General features: G+C 39.7%; 2 protein-coding genes across 6 annotated transcripts in view; one reads left to right on the top strand and one right to left on the bottom strand.

The window, feature by feature from the left end:
• The window catches only part of tpm4a (tropomyosin 4a), a 27,212-nt gene extending 14,461 nt beyond the window's left edge, over positions 1–12,751 (top strand). Inside the window, exons 3-9 of one of the 5 annotated variants that reach the window (XM_028028334.1) lie at positions 5,799–5,932; positions 6,035–6,152; positions 6,618–6,688; positions 6,804–6,879; positions 8,667–8,729; positions 9,005–9,074; positions 11,667–12,751. In XM_028028334.1, the coding sequence (XP_027884135.1) occupies positions 5,799–5,932; positions 6,035–6,152; positions 6,618–6,688; positions 6,804–6,879; positions 8,667–8,729; positions 9,005–9,074; positions 11,667–11,749 (615 nt within the window). In that variant the 3' untranslated portion in view covers positions 11,750–12,751. Of the gene's footprint in view, positions 1–5,798; positions 5,933–6,034; positions 6,153–6,617; positions 6,689–6,803; positions 6,880–8,666; positions 8,730–9,004; positions 9,075–9,645; positions 10,292–11,666 lie in introns of those variants that run through there. The other 4 variants (XM_028028333.1, XM_028028331.1, XM_028028332.1 and 1 more) reach the window with 4 other exon arrangements.
• Positions 12,551–14,793, bottom strand: LOC114151245 (40S ribosomal protein S27-like). The gene is made up of 4 exons (XM_028028338.1): positions 13,856–14,793; positions 13,332–13,440; positions 13,141–13,251; positions 12,551–13,043 (listed from the first exon to the last, which is right to left on the bottom strand). The coding sequence occupies exons 1-4, from the start codon at positions 13,859–13,861 to the stop codon at positions 13,015–13,017; spliced, it is 255 nt and encodes an 84-aa protein (XP_027884139.1). The 5' UTR covers positions 13,862–14,793; the 3' UTR covers positions 12,551–13,014.

Here is a 14,793-nt window from a genome sequence, read left to right as displayed (position 1 = left end):
GGTTCTCCCTCGAGTGAAGAGCAGAATATATTTGTGCATTTAGGGCAAGCAAGACTAAATTTGTCACAGTGTCACTAAATAGTATTTAGAAACTGTGAGTAATGGTTTGGCACCTGGCAGTCAAGCAGCACAGGAAACATTGAGGAATGGAGAGTCCTGCAGGACATTTGCTTCTTTCTTTTATCTTGAAAGAACTGCAGAAAGTTCAGCTGTTTGTGTAACTTGTAAGAGCTTTCTATTAGTTCAGAGAAAAGCAGCGGCCTCTGCTCAGCATTAAAAACCAAAGGAAGAACCTCTTGAAAGTCCGATAAGATACTGAGCAGTGATGGCAGATTACATTCAGCTCAGAGACGGCGCTCTTGGATGAGCTTGTCTTGGATGTTTAATGACATTCTTTTACATATCATGCTTCCTAACAGAGCAGCTTATACTCAGTGAAGCTGCGTTTGCATGCCAGGTCTTTACAGACGGAGATTGTCTCTCCTACCATCACATATTCGCACTGAGCACAGCCACCATCTGTGTCAGGAATAACTTGCCCAGAACCCCAGCAGCAACGTGCAGCTCATTAACCCACTGCCCTGAAATCGCCCGCTAATTGGATTCTTCTTTCATTTGTCCTTGATCTGGACTGCAGCGCATAAAATGCACCTAGGTATTAAGAAAGTCCCTCTAAGCTGAACTGTGCCGTGTCTCCACGTGGTGAGGTTTCAGCACTGCTTATCTTGCAAAAGAAAATGCGTCTAAAGAGTGAAATCGGGACAATACCTGCTGGTTTTATTGATTAAATGTTCTACAGATGCCATTACCTAAAGCTATTACTCAGCCGTCATGCACCAAGCTCAGCAACAACACAATGACGCAAAACACTCCCTCAGTATTGTATTGGCAAGTGCAAGTCGTCTCCCTGAATGCAATATTTGGTTAGAGATCATATTTCAAGTGAAATGGATTCACTCCGCCTGACAGTAATACATTTACCTATTTAAGTGGTTTCTAATTGAACTCCATGCACATGGGTAGACGCTACGGCACACAACAACTCGTGGGTAAATACTATTGATAGAAAAATGTGGGCCAATTGTGGTAAATATGGTCATAACATTCAGCTATGATACAGCAACTTTACATTTAACCTGGTACCATGTAGTGAATATGGCAGGGAAAAAAGCCTGTGTTGTTTGCATTGCTATTCATTCACGTTATAGCAACACTTTCAGCTGCTGAAAAAGTAGGTGGAGAAAGTGCTGGGATCGCTTCAAAACCAGTTTTTACTGTTAATAGAGATGTTGTTTGTTCATCTTGTGTACCTGCATTTTCTATGTGATTATTATGAAAGCAGTTTGAACTTAACCAGAGAGTAAACGAACGCTGCAGCAGTTGCATTATATGCATGTTTCTTAGTGAGAAGATAAATCAAAGAATCCAGATTTAATCAAGTGTTACAGAACTAACTTAGTAATACACAGTCTGCTACAGTGTAACATGTCTTTCAGGCTTGTTTTTGAACTGTATCTGAACCAGTGTACATGAAGATGAACAAATGCACCTTTACACTCTTTCTGCTAATCCTTTTATTAGAGATGCACTGATCAGGCTTCTCCAGGTCAAAGTCGACGTTTCCTATTTAGCTTGACTTGCTTATGTTGAATTTGATCTATTCTGTTGAAGCTACAGCTTTATAAAGAATATAATAAATAACTCGGAATAAAAATTCTGCTGCAGTTTTTTTTGATTGGAGTAGTTTGATAAATTAAAAAAACAACTAAATTGAAGTCAAAGTAACTGCTCTTGGTTTATACATTTGTAGACTAAGAATGGTGGAAAATGTTACGCTTGGTGCATTTATTGAACAGGTAATAAAAAATAATTTCTAGATCATATTTTCTGGCCTTCTGAGAAGCCTTCCTGTGTTTTAATAACCTGGTTGGAGATTTAGGAGCAATTAAATCAGTAGGAGTGAATCATTTCTTTGAAAAGTATCTGAAGAGATCAAACTATGTTCACCTTTTACTTGAAATATCAAAGAAGTTGTGTAAAGATGATAGTGTACAGGGCGTACAGTGCCTTCAACATGTAATTTGATATTTGTACACAATTTAAAAAATAATTCTTTAGGAATAGTTGATAAAATGTTCGTCAGTCCATCAATGTTTTTTGTGTATAGTTAGTTATAAATACTGTTTGAAAAGGAAAGTGATCTTATATCCAATCAGAACTGTTGTTTTATGATCATTGTTGCAATTTTTAATGTAATTAAGACTACACAACATGGTAGTTAATCTTTGGTGTGATATCCGACTAGCAAAGAGTCAGCGCTCATCCAGAAGTAATTTTTCTGGCTAAGAGCAGATTATTCAGATTGTAACGCTAAGAAATATTTCAGGATTCATTGTGAGCTTTGAACTATCTCTGAGCCTGAATAAGGAGTGGTTCTGACCTTTGATTGGACAATAGGTTGAGGTATTTTCCTGTGCCAAGTTTTATAAATTTTCTTCACGTTACTGTTTCACTTTGCTAACACTTTTCCATCATAATGTTAACTTGTAACATAAGCTGCTGCCATTTTCTCTGGCTTTGTGAAGCACAGAGTAACGCAGCTCCCCCATGTGTTGCTTCTCACTGGCTGAAAGACTCTAAACCCATAAATTGTAGACCTGCACCATATTTTTCTAAGTGGTTAAAGTGTCCCAGTGTTTGTGGAATAGCAACAGAGCTACAGGAAATATTTTCACTTGGCATATTTTTAAGAGCACAAAGACCCACTGTGAAATGTAAGGATTTCTGTTAAATATTTTATCAATGTAATGATACAAAATGGCACAATTAAACAATTGTTAAAATGTAGTAGTTTCATGTATGCCGAAATTTTTCTTTTTAAAGTAGTATTTCTTAAAAGAAAGGGTGGAAGGGTGTTGGAAGAACCCTAGGAAATGGTGATTCAGCCTTAATGTCCTTTGAATACCTTTCTTTCTGTGTGTGTGTGTGTGTGGACATTTTTGCCTATTGTCACAATCCTACTCAACCACAAGCATTCTCCAGAGTTTGTTTACCTTATAAGGCAGAGTGACTCCATTGCTGTGGGAGAATGCAAAGTGGGTGCTAAGGGAAGAGGCGTGGCCAGATCTCTGCATCGCTGAAGGAGAGAACAATCAAAGGGAGGAAATGAAAGAATGGTGGGCTGCCAACTTCCTGTCATCTTTTCTAAGATCCTCATATTGAAGCAATGACAGCAGTGAGGTTGGTCATTCCAGGTAGCTCTTGTTCTTGGTAAATCATTTTGCAAAGACTCAGGAAAGCAGCTTCTTAAGGTACAGCTGCACCCTGAGGGTTTTCAGGCTCCCCCCTATATGAGAATGAGAATATGCTCTGTACACGCATAAACTTTTGATTTTAACACAAAGCTGTCAGTGTGCATGAGGGGCTCCCCCCACCCCTTTCATGTTTATGAAAGCCTGATGACGGATAAGCCACCAGGTTACACTTTTTTGATTGTGTGTAAGGGCATGTTTTCACGGTAGTAGTGTGAACTGGTTTGTGTGGTTCTTTTCTTACTCTTGGTGACAGACGGGAACGCAACAGGCTGGGAACTATATCTGTGTGTTTTCGGAGCCTTTCAGGGTCTGTGGCAGCATGGCTGACCTGAAGCTCATGAGTGACGTTTTTTGTTTCTGTCGAGGTCGTCCTTCTTGCCTCATTCAGGACGCCGGGAAATGACGGGCTCTGTTGTTTCAGGCTGCAATTTAATCCTGTGCAACGTTTCTCACCTCCCAGACGGTGTGGCGATGGATGCTGATGAGAATTCAAGATGCTATGAGAGATTTATTTCTCGTTCATTCATTCTGCAGTGGGCTGTCTTTCCTCACCGGTGTGCTGAGACATGCTGAAGATTCTCTAACAGGCATTTCCTGTCTGGTATCAGTGGCCCTCCCTTGGCACAATATGCAGAGAAGAAATGGTTTAAATATTAGTGGGGACAATTTGGTTTGAGTCAGAATAAGGAGAAAACAAAGCTGAAAGATGAGACACTTTCATTTCCTTACATATGAATATGAAAGAAAGTATAGCTTTGAACACGAACACACAGAATGCTTCTTCTTCACTGAGATCTTAGCTGTTCTTTGCGGTTCCTCCTTCTCTCCTCATTGAGTCTTTTCTCTTCAGTTTCAGCCATTGCCTTGCAGAATGACTCACCAACCTGCAAACTGAGTGACAAAACCCATTTGACTGTTGAACTGACTTCTGGACTCATGATTAGCTAATGAGTCACTGACCTACTAACTGCTGTGGTGCACCTTCAGCTGCTTTTTCTGGACGTAATTGTGTCATTTATGAATGGTTGTGACCATTCAAAGGTCCGCCCTCTGTGGTGGACTCAGTTTGAAAGCAGATTACTAGGAGATAATAGTTGTTTCGGGCAGGGGAGATTCTTGTTTAGTTAAACCTTTGCCTCCACATTTCTCCTCTGTTTACAGAGAGCAGATGAGGGGGAAAAAGTAATTTGTTCTCTCTGCCTGGCTGATTTCTGCATCCACTAACCCTGGAAATTGAGTTTTACTAGGCATTTCATTCAGATACCGCAAAGGATTTACGCTACAGGTCACACTTGGCTCAGTAGACAGCAATGCTGTTCCAGCTGTTATTTATCAACTCATTGATTGGCATAGCAAGAGCAGCTCACTAACATATGGTGTTTTTGTAGTCCACCTATAGCTGAGCATTGCCTTTGTTTGGATTTAGACAGTTGGTGTTGAATTATTAAAATGCCTAAATGATAAAGCTGAATATTTTCCTGTTGTCATGGCGCCATGGTCATGCTCTTGTGGTTGTATTTGAATATCTTTTAACGGATGTTTTGTGAGAAAGAGCCAAGTTAAGCGCGTGGGTACAGTTGGGGCGATTGTCCTTGACATTTTTTTTTTTCAGGTTTTTATGGCAGTAGTGGCCTTCAATCAACCGTAGCATCACAGACAGACAGAAGAGCAGAGAGATGAGGGGAAGAGATGGCAGGGCAGGGCAGGGACAACTGCGTTGAAGACTGTACCCTTAATTTAGGATGTGCCTGCTCTAATACTAAGCCATGCAGTGCTCCATCTTTGCCTTTTTTTATGTCAAATAAAGCATAAAATAGGCAAACTCTTTGCCTATTTTTCTGATTTATGAAAAAACAGAAGTGGTTTGGTGGAAACTTGTCATAGTCATGAGGAACTTGGTCAGTGATGACTGCTGCTCTCCTTTAAGATGCTTATTAATCCTCCCTAATGTTCATGTTTGGTCATATATTTAGATTTTCCATAAATATGGAAAAAGAAAACAAATTATTGAAAGATATTTATGTTTCCAGACTTCTCCTTCTCTCAAATTCTAAAGTATCCATCCATTCATATGCCTATCTGTTCAGCCATTCTTCCTCTTCTTTAGAACTTTTTGGAGGTTCCATATTGAAAACTTTGCCATTTTAGAAATATCTGACATAAATTCTTAGGAAAATTTTGCATTCAAGTGCTTTAATTTGTACCTGGGAACATATGGAGTTTTGACACAAAGTATGTGTTGAAACCAACATTTATTTCTTGAGCAAAATGTCACAATAAGTATTCTCAAAGCAAAATAAAACAAACAAAAGACCGGAAACAAGACTTCAAAGATATGGAGTCATTCAAATCATCTTCATGTTTTTGTTTAAATTTTCTCCTCTTCCTGTCATTTTATTCTGGTTTGATAGGACACAGGTTGGATGTTTTCTTCCAGAAATGTCTGGCTAAAGTTCTCTTCTTCCTCCCCATCTTGTCCTGCAGGCAGAAGGTGATGTCGCAGCTCTTAACCGTAGGATCCAGCTGGTGGAGGAGGAATTGGACCGAGCCCAGGAGAGGTTGGCCACAGCGCTGCAGAAGCTGGAAGAGGCAGAGAAGGCCGCAGATGAGAGCGAGAGGTCAGATTTGTTTCCTTTAATTATATACCTGGCTTTCACGTTACAAATAATCAACGTAGGAGTTGTTTTGAAAAATGTATCTGTTGTCTTTTTTCACATCAGAGGGATGAAGGTGATCGAGAACAGAGCGATGAAGGATGAGGAGAAGATGGAGATCCAGGAGATGCAGCTGAAGGAGGCCAAACACATCGCAGAGGAAGCTGACCGTAAATACGAGGAGGTAAAACTGCTTCCTGCTCCTTTGGTTCTGCTCCACCTAGGAAGTGGTAAGGGTGGATTAGGGTGCAGAGTCGGGGAGAATTGCCCACACCTCCAAATTGTGCCTAAACTCGGCAGATAGTGATTGTCTGTTGACCAAATAAAGTAGTGAGGTTTTCACACTGCAGGTGAAATGCAACTTGGACCTGTCAGTCTGTCAAAAAAAAACTAGCACCACATTCACTGATGATGATGTGGAGGAAATGTGAGAATCAGCTAGAAGGATATGATTGAAGTTGACCAAGAAAGCAATTTCATATCCTGTTAGTATTTATAATGGTGGTTTAAGCAGCAATCTTACAACCTTTTCCAGAATTATTATTCTTTAATGTGGGCAAAGTTTGGTAGTCCATCCCAAATGTAAGCAGCATAATGAAATCTGTCCTCCCACTCCAAAATATAATAAAACGTACCCCGTTTGTGTCAGGTGGCTCGTAAGCTGGTGATCTTGGAAGGGGATCTGGAGAGAGCTGAGGAGAGGGCTGATCTCGCTGAATGGTAAGACAAAAATGCACTGTAAAACATATTTACAGCATATGTACTTAGAAACATCTGGATGTTTATGTTTTGTTGTCTAATATAGCTAAGTGTGCTTCTGTTTTTTTGTGTGCAGTAAAGCCAGTGACCTGGAGGAGGAGTTGAAAAATGTGACCAACAACCTGAAATCCTTAGAAGCCCAAGCGGAGAAGGTGAGAGTGGACAACAAAAACACCATGTTCAAGTGATAAGTGTAACTTTTGCACTCTAAAGTTGTGCATGTGAACTAAAAATCCACGCAATTGTTAAACCAATTTTAGCTTGCAGCGGATTAAAAAACAAGTTTTATCTGGAATCCGGCAGAGCTGGCGTGAAACATCACAGCACAAAATATAAGTTTAAAAAGTCTGAATATGGAAAAGAATCATTATAATAAACAAAGGTCTCCGACTCTGAGAACATGGATCCTGTCATTTGGGTCACACTTGGCTCAGTAGATGGTAATTCAGGCAAACTGTGTTACATCACTAACGTGTTGTTTAATACCAGTTTTGTTGTTGCTTAGTATAACTACAGTACGTCCTCCGTTTTGTACAACCATGTATTTTCCTGTTTCTTGTGGAGACAAAACCCATGAAAGTAGTGATTTTATACACAATTACTCACCAAGACATTTTTCTTTGTGCTGTTAGTGCCTAGATGGAGGGCCGTGTAAAGGTATTCTCACTGCATTGTACATCATTGTGATTTAAAGGGGTTTTATGTAATAACAAAACACAAAGTAGATTAGAGTGAATCATTTTTAGGGTTTATGGGCAAATAGGGATGCAACTAATGATTATTTCAGTAATCCATTATCTTATCAATTATTCTGATGCTTAATCGGATAAAATTTTAATTGTTTAATAAAATTGCATTCTGTAGTCTTTCCACAAAAACCCATAAATGAAATCTAAACCATCCAACTGCATAAATAGAATCCACCCATGTTTTATTTGATCTTTTTTACATGCAGCTAATCTGTGACGGCCTCAAAGATTTATTTGAACATTAGAGAACAAACAGCATCATGAAGACCAAGGAAAGGCAGCAGTCAGGTCTGTTCATCTCAAAATGGACAAACCAAAGCACAGCTTTCTAAACTAGTCAGATATCCAAGCTGAGAAGGAAGAGGAAAAAATGTCTTTAGTCAAAGAAGCAGCTAGTCAATTGTTTGTCACTCTGGAGGAGCTCCAGAGATTCAGAGCTCAGGTGGGAGAATCTGTAGACATTATGACAAATAGTTGTTCAATCTTCAAATCTGGGGTTTATTTAAGAGCCACAATGCAAAAGTCTTTGTTGGATAAAAAAAAAAAAAAAAAGCTACAAGAAGTGAAAGGCATAGAGGGGACAGAGAGGAAGGCTGCTCTGGTTGGAAGAAACCAGAAATAAACTTGATGGCCTAAAAATGAAACAAAATAGTGGCAGCATAATGCTGTGAGGAGACAACTTAGAATGTAAATCTAGATTAAAATGACTGATCTTGGATTATTTCATAATGAACAATCAGAAATGTCAGCCTGTTGATGTGCAAAATCATGCCTATCACATAAAAAACTAATGAAACACATTGATGTGTGTGATTGTAACGTGACAAACATTGAAGGTAAAGACACTGTAGGGCGTTTATGCGAATGCCAGCTGCCCTTTTGTCTTCGCTTTCCTCCCAAGGTAAGGCATGCAGTATGACAGCATGCCAGGTTAACCGCATGCCTACTTCTGCTTTGCGTTGCAGAATACGTTATGCTTTTACTCAGTCAGGCCCGTCATGGTTGACGGCACAATAGGTTGTTCCCAGAGCATAGCAACGTATTTGCCTCCGAGGAACTTAACCTTTTTCCTGTCTAAGGAGCTGAAGAAGGAGGAATTAAAGTTCACACTCAGTTAATCTGCAGGTGAAAGCATGTGGAGACATGTTTCGATTTCTGCCACTGAGTTTTCTGTTTTTCTGCCTCAACAGTACTCAGAAAAAGAGGACAAGTATGAGGAGGAGATCAAAGTTCTGACTGACAAACTGAAGGAGGTGAGATCCAGACATTCCTCTCTGATTATACTGTCATCTCAAAGCAGGACCATATTTCCTCACTTCTTCACATCCCTTAAGACGAAAACAATACAAATGTGTGTTTATTTTTATGGCAGTATCATTTATGTATTTTTTTTTGTCTGAGTTATGTAAGGGAGACATTTTCTAACAGCAAAACACCCAGAAAAGAATGTGTAAAACTTTTCCAGTGGTGCATGCTGGATTACTTTGTCAAGGCTCGCTGACTTTGTGTGTGTGTGAACTCCATCCAGGCTGAAACCCGAGCAGAGTTTGCAGAGAGAACAGTGGCCAAACTGGAAAAGTCCATCGACGACCTGGAAGGTATGCAAGCATTACCAGTCTGCTTAACTTGTAGACGGATTATGGTCTTCGCTGCTCAAGTTAATGCATTTTTAATACAAGCAGCTACAGTTTTGGTAGAAATCTTGAAGGAGTGGAAACATCCTTTTGAGGGAGTGGGGAAACAATGATATGTCCAAAAGCTATAAAAACTGGCCACAAAATCTGAAGAGATCCTCTTTTCCGAGGCTGCAAAGAGGACAGTATGTGCTTTCATGTTTTGTAGGTCAGCATTATTTAGTTGATGAACCACAGGGAACTCACTTTATGGAGTTATTGGAGCAGCTTTATAAGACACTGAGAGCAAGCTGGAACGCCCACAGCTCACCCAGCAAAAAGGGCTGCTAGCCTAATTAGACATGCATCATTCTTTTAATCCAAGCATTCTATCTCTTTTGTAAAAGCGTGACCTAATTTTTTTCTCCTTGTCTTCTCCATATTTCCTCTGCTCCTTCCTGCCTCCACATGTCTCTCATGCTGCTTTTGGCTTGTCTGTGTTGCTGCTGTCCTTGCCACCTGTCTGTACTCGGCTGTGGACCTCTGTGACCTCCAGACGAGCTGTATGCTCAGAAGCTGAAGTACAAGGCCATTAGCGAGGAGCTGGACCATGCCCTCAATGACATGACATCTCTTTAGGCGTCTTCTGCTCGCTCCGATTCTCCTCTGTCGCACTCTGCGTAGCTTTTTCCCTACAGATCATATGTGCCTTTTGCTCAGCTTGCTTTGCTAAACTGTTTCATTAAAGTCTCTTTATTTCCTACTTTGCAGCATTTGTCTCTGTTCTTTTTTATGTAAAATAAACCTTTTCCTCCTTTTTTTGTCACAGTAAAACCTCAAACTTTTTTCATTGTGATTTCAGTGAATGGACCAATACAAAGTAGTGCACAATGGTGAAGTGGAAATAAAATCATATATGGTTTGAACATTTTTTGAATGAAAAATATGGTGCCCATTTTGCATTCAGTTCCCTTTACTGTGATACCTTTAATTTATAAAAAGTGTCCACCTGTGTGTCATTTAATCTCAGTATCAACACAGCTGTTCTGTGAAGGTCTCAGGGTTTCTCAGAAACATTGGTGAACAAAAACCATCATGAAGACGAATAAGGGGTCCTGATTCAGCTTTTTCTCTTCCAATACCGATATTACAGCTTTTAGTATTGGCCAATACCGATACTGACTCGATACGATGTCAGCATGGACCATACATTTACACTTGATCAAGTGATATTACTCAGAGACAAATAGTCAACGACAGCTATGAGAACAACTGACCCATTTATTTAAGCCAATGGGTCTTCATTCGCTGCTGCACCAGAGTGCTTCTATCGGAATGCACGTATCAGAGATCTTAGACGCAGGCCAGTGGGAACCAATACTGTTTTTTTTTGGTTGCTAACAGTATCTGATAAGGACAACCCTAAAGATAAAGAAACAGCCAGTAGCTCATATAGAGAATTATGGAGAACTTTGAAGCAGATTAGGTTATTGAAAAAATATCCCAATCAATCATCCAAAAAAGATGTAGCCCAACTACAAACCTCACTGTCCACCTAAGCTGACTGGCTGGGCAAGAAGAGGATTAATCAGACAACCTGGTACCTATGGATCTGCAGAAATCACCAGCATGGCTGGGGAGAATATATTCTCACATTACCTAAATTTGGATGCTATGGAAGAGTGCTGAGAGAAAAGTATTATTGGAATACACGCTAACGTTTGCAGCCATGTGTGGGAAGATACTCTGGTTTGACGAGACCAAAGTTTACAGTAACATGTTGACTTGCATACAAAACACTTGTTTGGTGGAAAGCTAAAGCTGCACATTACCGTGAACACAGCACCCCTACAGTGGCAGCATTATGCTGCTTTTGTAGATGGGAACTGGAAAGCTGGTCAGAGTTTGTGAAAATATGGACTAACTATACAAAACAATCCTTCAAGTTGGAGGCTGTAAAACACTGAAGACTGGGGCCAGGTTCGTAATCCAGCACAACAAACGACACTACGCATTCAGCCAGAGCTGCAGTGGAAACCATTTTTGTGTATTTGAATGTGTCAATCAAAAGCACTCTGTAAAGACTTCACAATTATGCACTACTTTACTAATTTGAAACCTGTAACCTGAAAATATGAAAGCATTTAAGTGGTGTGGATACTTTTGGAACACACTGTTAAAAAGTTTTGCTGATTTTATTATAACAAGGCATTTGGTTTCTGTTGTACTTAGCACATATGAGAGTCATGTATACAAGGTGAGGCCTTCTGTTATATTTACTGTAATTTTAGTTTGAATTAATACAAATTGCAGCCCCCTGTAGACCTTTAGGACGCTTGGTTTAAGTAAAACACCTCTGCAGTCCTCTAATATAGCCATAATATATTCTAACAGTCAAGCAGCCACTTTATGCATGACAGGCACCGTGTTGTGGTTAAATTTTTGCATGTGACTCAGCTTAACCCGAGTACCTATTCAAAACATCAACCCAGGAAAACAGTCCTCTGTGCTGACTGAGCTGCTGCATCATTATCTGCTTTTTAGGAGCTCAACATGTCACTTTTGTTCTCTTTCCAGAGAAATTATCACATGCCAAAGAGGAGAACCTGGGAATGCACCAAGTCCTGGACCAGACCCTGCAGGAGCTGAACAGCTTATAAACGCCTGGAGAGGAAGATGGAGAGGATGAGATCGTCATTAACATTCCATTAAAACGTTCGACTCCATTCCACATTTCAAGCTGTAAAATCGTCTCTCCTCACATAAAGCGGGGAGGATTAACTTAATGCTTGTCCCTTGGTGTAATGTTTTTTTTCCAATCCTCTTTCTTATTGCTTGATTTTTATTCCCACTTGAAATTGCAGGAATTTATTTCGAAAAAGATTTTTGACCACTTATTTAGAAAGAACCGTGATAAATTCGCCCCGAGAAATGGGTTTTGATGGAAGTCCTACAGGTTGAATTGCTCAGGCAATTTGTTGCTGACATAAAAGTCACTCGTTTGCTTTTAGAAGGATGCAATTTAAGACATTTTACTAATCTGTGCCTGTCTGATCCGCATCCTCCTAAATCTGCTTGGGTTTTAATCTGCGTGGCTGATGGAAAGGTTTTCAGTAATAAACACACTATTAAGGCATAAGCTGCTCCTTCACTTTAATCTTATTTACAATTAATCAGAGTCCTGAACTTCAGAGCAGCTCTGACCAACTTGAGGACATTTTGGATATTTACAGTGCATTAAACTTTGGATAATTTGGGTATCATGAGAGTCTGAGCAGGCTGCACTACCTTTCCTACCGTATCAGAACACTTGAGCGAGCAAAATCCCAAATCAGGATCTCAGTCAGGTCTCATCAACCATTGATAACTATTGTACATAGTAGGAGAATGTTAGGTATGTGACAAGTGGTAATGCTCTGAATTTTTTTTTTTGTTTGCTTTTATGCCACTTTTTTATTTTCCAAGGGAAATGCAAAGACCAAAGAACACATGACACAGACAATTAATTCTTTAAATGTTTTATTTTATTTTGTTGTGATGGTCTCAGCTTATGTCAAGGCCTAGGAGGGGGCCTAAAAATTTGATTGAGGTCCTTTTCTTTTTGTTTCATTTACCACCCCCTCCATGTTCAGCCCTCAATAAATGTTTTACAGAAGTTCTGATTGATTTGACTCCTTTTGCATTTTGAGGTTTTCTATGCTATAATTGCCTTCATACATTTTACATTGAGCATAATGGAGTGTACAAGCATGGTCCTCTATTCGTGTTGTAATTAATACCCACAAGAGGGTGAAAATATCTCGAAATTACAAGTTGCAGATCGTATAGAGGTGATGTCTCTATTAAGCCACACGGAGTGGCTCTGATCAGATTTTTTCATGGTCCCTTCTGCTGCCTCCTAGTGGATGTCTTGGCAAATTGCATCTCAGGAACATTTCTTCCTGAAGGCACAGCCTAAGTGGAGAACAACATAATGTTGGCAACCCCCAGTCATTTAAAAATGTAAATGATGTACTTTATTGTAAGGACCAGTTTGTGGCTCTGCACCTACCTGCGGTCAATCTGCATTTCCCCCCTCCTGGGCTGCAGAGGATCACAGAGCAGCCGGGGCAGGCCACCACTGTGTGGGCATGGCTGAAGATGGTGGAGATCCTGTAGCAGCCTAATAATGTTGAAGAAGAATATTACTAATCTGTGAGATTTGTTGTGTGACAGTGTGCTGTCACACTAGGAGGTGGCTACCTATGCATTTGACATCCATGAAGTAGGAGTTGGGGTTCTGCACCAGCCTCTTCTTCTTGTGTTTCCTCCTCTCGTCTGCAAGACTGGGGTACAACAAGTCCTTTGCCAGCTGCAAAGTTCAACAGAGCATTCCCAAATAATGGTCTTTACAACTGATTTAATATTCTGAGGTGAGATTTGTGGTAACTGAACAGGATCCCTAGATATTTGAGGTTTACTGCCCTCTACCGTCTGATGAATGAATTACTAGTTGAAGCAAAGAAACATGTCTAGACAGGTTCCTAAACCATCTGTAACAGACATGGGAACAACACATGTGATATAATTGCATATCTTTGAAAAATAGCCTACTACAACGCAAGTAAAAATCTTTAATTTATGCTGTCACTTTACATTTGCTTGTTATCAAAATATTTTCATATATATCAATATTTATGCAGTGATGTTCTGTCAGTGAAAACCAAACTGTAAAACATATTCAAACTAGTAAGAAAACAGATAAAACTGGATACATATTTACTTACAGACATGGTTATTGAAATCAGCCCAGATGTTTTGTCCAATACAAAAGAGGCGAGTTGAAGTGAGACTAATCTGCTCCCAGATTCACCTGCTCCTTTCACAACTCTTGAGGTCTGGTGCTGAAGGAGGCTGAGTAGAGGCAGGTCTGTCTGTGGAGGGGAGGGGCTATGGATCCGAGAATGAACTATAGGGTTGGTTAAAATCAAAACAGTAAGTGGAGATGCCAAAAGAATACTGTATAGGAGAATACTATGTCATAATAGATCTAAAGCAAGATCTGGTCTGATGTATTTTTAGTGCATAAACCAGTATCCTTTAGAATCTCTGTCTTTTTCTTTGTACTTCAACTTCATTGCAGGTCAGGGTTCATTTTTAGGATATTATTGGTGTTTAGGTGTGTCTAATATTTTCCATATCTATTATAGATTTTTACCATATTGTTTAGTTAAAGAAAAGCAATGTGGCTTAGTCCAGGCGCTGGAGCATCTTCTTTGTCCTTGTAGAACTGCTGAGGGACTCATTGGAGTTTGATTGCCCAGTCCATATGTGTGTTGGGGATCTTTAGCAGACCCAGTTGTGTATTTGGGAGTTGCTACAGGAGTCTAGGCTATCAGGGAGGCTTTTAAAGTCTACAGTCCTTATATAACAAATGTAATAGCATCTTTGTTGAACTTTTTATAGTAGAGACTGGTCTCTACCAAAGCTGCCACTTTTAGATTCCCAAGCCAGAAATCTGATAATATATTACTTGGAGCTCATTACCAAATATAAACCATCATAATGCAATCAGCTGTAGTTGATCATACTCCCTAACCGATGCTGATAGTCTGCTCAAGCTACTTTTAAAACCTTTACTGCCAATTACAGACTAATGGAAATGCATAGATTTGATATTTTTTATGTTTTGGTATAAAAACACACACAATAAATTCGAGCTTGT

Source organism: Xiphophorus couchianus, chromosome 9, assembly GCF_001444195.1.
Source record: "Xiphophorus couchianus chromosome 9, X_couchianus-1.0, whole genome shotgun sequence".
Taxonomy (NCBI): Eukaryota; Metazoa; Chordata; class Actinopteri; order Cyprinodontiformes; family Poeciliidae; genus Xiphophorus; species Xiphophorus couchianus.
Note: the sequence above shows the minus strand (reverse complement) of the source record. Positions and strands in the feature narration are given on the sequence as shown.